The following is a 5000-nucleotide window of genomic DNA, read 5'->3' on the forward strand; positions in this document are numbered from 1 at the left end:
AACATCAAATAACACACACACACACACACACACACACACACACACACACACACACACACACACACACACACACACACACACACACACACACACACACAGGAACATCCCATAATAAGACTGTGTTGTGTGTCTCGCCATTGATGATGACAGCCAATCACTGGCCTTGCTCCACTCAATCGTAACCTACTTTGTTGGCCCCGCCCACGTCAGAGCTCCGCCCACGTGCATGCTTGTGCCACGTACTGGCTCCGCCCACCTACTGGCTCCGCCCACGCACTGGCTCCGCCCAAGTCTTGGCTCTTTAGAGACGTGAGGATGACATTTTTTAATGGTTATTTATTAATATTTATGTACATCTACCTCTGCTATTTATTATTAATATTTATATAAATTTACATCTGTTATATATCTATCAATACATGTATAAAATATACATTTGATATTTGTAATTAATATATAATTATCTATAAGCATCTTTGTCTTTTATTTATTTAGAAGCTTCATTCATGTCTATTATTATAATTTATACATCAATATATTTCATAATTTGGTTATTTATAAAGGGGTTCTTCATATTAATATTAATTATTCATATTATTAATTCTAACCCCATTACTATAATATTATTCCAATATATGTTTTCTTTATAACTTGTGTGTTTATAAATCTACAGGGATAAATCTACTCTGTACTAACTAAAGTTTATTCATGTTTGTATTATTAATAATATCTTTAATTTATCTAAATATTAATAATGAATATCGTTATAATTCGACATCTGTAATTACTTATGTTTATTAATATGTATATAATATTAATAATAATAATTGTTATGATTATATATAATAAATATTATTCATGAATTTATTTATAAATCGACATGTTATCTACTTTGGTTCTTTCATTTGTAAATATCTAATTATTAATAATGATTGGTATCTAATAAGAATGATGAATATGTATATTCCTGTTATTTATTTAGCAGGTCTTCTCGTGTGTATTATATAATTATGAATACTGATATTTGTGTGTGTGTGTGTCCGGTGGTGATTAGTTGTGGTCAGAGCTTTCATCACGTGCGCGCTCATGTGCTGATGGAAGGGAAGCATGAAACCTTTTAACATGAGAGCGCACACACACACACACACACACACACACACACACACACACACACACACACACACACACACACACACACACACACACACACACACACACACACACACATTGCAGCTGGTGTGTCTAACACTGTTGGTTGCACTTTAATGTGTCTGTCCGTTGGGCTGGGGGTTAGGGTTGTCGTGGGAGACAGTCTGCATGTTCTGTTTGGAATAATAAAAACAATCTTCTCTTAACTTCTGTCCTTAGTTCTGAAGTGTTTCTGATTCCTGCTGTTACTTTGTTGAGGACGTTCTTCTGCTGTATACTGTACACTTAAACTGTAACTACAGAGACTGTTGCTATGCTCCAATACTGTAACTATAGACTGTTGCCATTATAAAACACAGTATTGACACCTTATGAGTAGACAATGATACCTAATTAATACCTCATACTCATATTAATCTTAAAAGGCTACTCTAACACATGAGTAGGCTACGAATACTCACGCTACAGAGTAGACGTGTTGACGGGACGTCACGGACCTGTCAATCATCGATCAATCCACAGATCATTGACAGCGGCTCTATGGTCTCGCGCACCGAACGCAATGTCAGCAGTGACAGAAAGAAGTGAGCGTGCAGGGTGACGCCAGGACACTGACGGACACAGAGACGGACCGACTAAAGTTGGACACACGGACATAGAGACGGACAGGCAGACGGACAGACCGGCAGACAGACAGACGGCTGAGAGTATAGCGGTCAGAAAGCAGGATGGAGGCGGACCAGCTCGTGTTCTTTGTCAATGGAAAGAAGGTAAAGAAATCCGCTCGTTCGTTCGAGTCCTGCAGAGGTCACGGAGAGGATGTGTTTTACCGATAGTCGGACAAATCAGGAAAGTCTGTTAGTGTCTGAGGATCCGGACTGAAGCTGCGTGACTTCATGACTTTGTCTTATTATTTTTCTAGTATGGATGTATGAGTGAATGCATGAATGAATGTCTAATCCTGAATGAGATTAAGGCCGTCGTGAGATCGTGACAACGTGCTATCTCTGCAGATCGTGGAGAAAAATGCGGACCCGGAAATGACCCTTCTGACCTATCTGAGGAGAAAGTGTAAGTTTTAGTCTCTCTCTCTCTCTCTCTCTCTCTCTCTCTCTCTCTCTCTCTCTCTCTCTCTCTCTCTCTCTCTCTCTCTCTCTCTCTCTGACCTCTCTATATGGAGCTGGTATTTATCTGTTCATTAACAAAATTATCTGTGTGTGTGTGTGCGTGTGTGTGCGTGTGTGTGCGTGTGTGTGTGTGTGCGTGCAGTGGGTCTGACAGGAGCCAAGCTGGGCTGTGGGGAGGGGGGGTGTGGCGCCTGCACCGTCATGGTGTCTCGCTACGCCCCCCGCCAGCAGCGCGTCCTGTATCCTCACCGTCGCCACGGCAACCCATCTCTACGCAGCCGGGTGTGACTCAGTGGTAGAGCGAGGCCCCAGCAGGGCGGGGTTGTGGGTTCCAGTCCCCGTAGTGACTCAGTGGTAGAGCCAGGCCCCAGCAGGGCGGGGTTGTGGGTTCCAGTCCCCGTAGTGACTCAGTGGTAGAGCGAGGTCCCAGCAGGGCGGGGTTGTGGGTTCCAGTCCCCGTAGTGACTCAGTGGTAGAGCGAGGCCCCAGCAGGGCGGGGTTGTGGGTTCCAGTCCCCGTAGTGACTCAGTGGTAGAGCCAGGCCCCAGCAGTGCGGGGTTGTGGGTTCCAGTCCCCGTAGTGACTCAGTGGTAGAGCGAGGCCCCAGCAGGGCGGGGTTGTGGGTTCCAGTCCCCGTAGTGACTCAGTGGTAGAGCGAGGCCCCAGCAGGGCGGGGTTGTGGGTTCCAGTCCCCGTAGTGACTCAGTGGTAGAGCGAGGCCCCAGCAGGGCGGGGTTGTGGGTTCCAGTCCCCGTAGTGACTCAGTGGTAGAGCGAGGCCCCAGCAGGGCGGGGTTGTGGGTTCCAGTCCCCGTAGTGACTCAGTGGTAGAGCGAGGCCCCAGCAGGGCGGGGTTGTGGGTTCCAGTCCCCGTAGTGACTCAGTGGTAGAGCGAGGTCCCAGCAGGGCGGGGTTGTGGGTTCCAGTCCCCGTAGTGACTCAGTGGTAGAGCGAGGCCCCAGCAGGGCGGGGTTGTGGGTTCCAGTCCCCGTAGTGACTCAGTGGTAGAGCAGGGCCCCAGCAGGGCGGGGTTGTGGGTTCCATTCCCCGTAGTGACTCAGTGGTAGAGCCAGGCCCCAGCAGGGCGGGGTTGTGGGTTCCAGTCCCCGTAGTGACTCAGTGGTAGAGCAGGGCCCCAGCAGGGCGGGGTTGTGGGTTCTAGTCCCCGTAGTGACTCAGTGGTAGAGCGAGGCCCCAGCAGGGCGGGGTTGTGGGTTCTAGTCCCCGTAGTGACTCAGTGGTAGAGCGAGGCCCCAGCAGGGCGGGGTTGTGGGTTCTAGTCCCCGTAGTGACTCAGTGGTAGAGCGAGGCCCCCACACTGCTGGTTGGGTGTTATTAACGGTCTGGGGGGAGTTTGGACTCTTATCTCCATGACAACTGAACTTTGTACGGCCACCAACGACCACCTGTCCACACGCCCTCCGACCCCTGAAGCCTGTGAGTGGATCATTGGTTGGTTGGAGACACCTGGTTAGCACCGTTGTTTATGGATAGACAGACAGGTTCACAGATAGAGAGACAGGTGAACAGACATGTGTAAAGACAGACAGATGTACAGACAGGTGTAGAGACAGACAGACAGGTGTAAAGAGAGACATACAGACAGATAGGTTTAGAGACAGACAGGTTTACAGACAGACAGGTGTACAGACAGGTGTAAAGACAGACAGACAGGTGTAAAGAGAGACATACAGACAGATAGGTTTAGAGACAGACAGGTTTACAGACAGACAGGTGTACAGACAGGTGTACAGACAGACAGACAGGTGTAAAGATAGACATACAGACGGATAGGTTTAGAGACAGACAGGTTTACAGACAGACAGGTGTACAGACAGGTGTAGAGAAAGACAGACAGACAGACAGACAGACAGACAGACAGGTGTAACGAGAGACAGACAGGTGTAAAGAGAGACATACAGACGGATAGGATTAGAGACAGACAGACAGGTGTACAGACAGACAGACAGGTTTAGAGACAGACAGAAATGTGTGCAGACCGAGGAACAGACAGGTGTGCAGACAGACAGGTCCTTAGCCCCGCTCAGACACTCCTCGGTGAACGCCTGTCTGGCTCCTGTGTGTTCGCTGCACCTCTCCGCCGTCACCACCGTGGAGGGCATCGGCTCGGTGGCCCGGAAGCTCCACCCAGTCCAGGTGAGTAGCTCCGCCCAGTCCACACCTAGCCCCGCCTAGTCCACACCTAGCTCCACCCAGTCCAGGTGAGTAGCTCCGCCCGGTCCACACCTAGCCCCGCCTAGTCCACACCTAGCTCCACCCAGTCCAGGTGAATAGCCCTTGTCCAGTCCACACCTAGCCCCGCCCAGTCCACACCTAGCTCCACCCAGTCCAGGTGAATAGCCCTTGTCCAGTCCACACCTAGCCCCGCCTAGTCCACACCTAGCTCCACCCAGTCCAGGTGAATAGCCCTTGTCCAGTCCACACCTAGCCCCGCCTAGTCCACACCTAGCTCCACCCAGTCCAGGTGAATAGCCCTTGTCCAGTCCACACCTAGCCCCGCCTAGTCCACACCTAGCTCCACCCAGTCCAGGTGAGTAGCTCCGCCCAGTCCACACCTAGCCCCGCTCAGTCCACACCTAGCTCCACCCAGTCCACACCTAGCCCCTCCCAGTCCAGGTGAGTAGCCCTTGTCCAGTCCACACCTAGCCCCGCCCAGTCCACACCTAGCCCCGCCCAGTCCACACCTAGCCCCGCCCAGTCCAGA

At 50.1% G+C, this 5000-nt stretch overlaps 2 protein-coding genes across 3 annotated transcripts in view; both read left to right on the forward strand.

Annotated features, from left to right (window-relative positions):
• Positions 1-557, forward strand: part of dnajc27 (DnaJ (Hsp40) homolog, subfamily C, member 27) — a 6658-nt gene extending 6101 nt beyond the window's left edge. Inside the window, exon 7 of the mRNA XM_056588020.1 lies at positions 1-557. This exon is cut by the window's left edge and continues 121 nt beyond it. Within this exon, the coding sequence (XP_056443995.1) occupies positions 1-12 (12 nt within the window). The 3' untranslated portion in view covers positions 13-557.
• Positions 558-800: 243 nt separating this feature from the next.
• Positions 801-5000, forward strand: part of xdh (xanthine dehydrogenase) — a 29193-nt gene continuing 24993 nt past the window's right edge. For both annotated transcript variants that reach the window (XM_056587991.1, XM_056587992.1), the window contains exons 1-4: positions 801-1919; positions 2163-2220; positions 2419-2515; positions 4324-4432. In XM_056587991.1, the coding sequence (XP_056443966.1) occupies positions 1878-1919; positions 2163-2220; positions 2419-2515; positions 4324-4432 (306 nt within the window). In that variant the 5' untranslated portion in view covers positions 801-1877. The remainder of the gene's footprint in view (positions 1920-2162; positions 2221-2418; positions 2516-4323; positions 4433-5000) is intronic.

This window comes from Gadus chalcogrammus, chromosome 4 (genome assembly GCF_026213295.1).
Source record: "Gadus chalcogrammus isolate NIFS_2021 chromosome 4, NIFS_Gcha_1.0, whole genome shotgun sequence".
Taxonomy (NCBI): Eukaryota; Metazoa; Chordata; class Actinopteri; order Gadiformes; family Gadidae; genus Gadus; species Gadus chalcogrammus.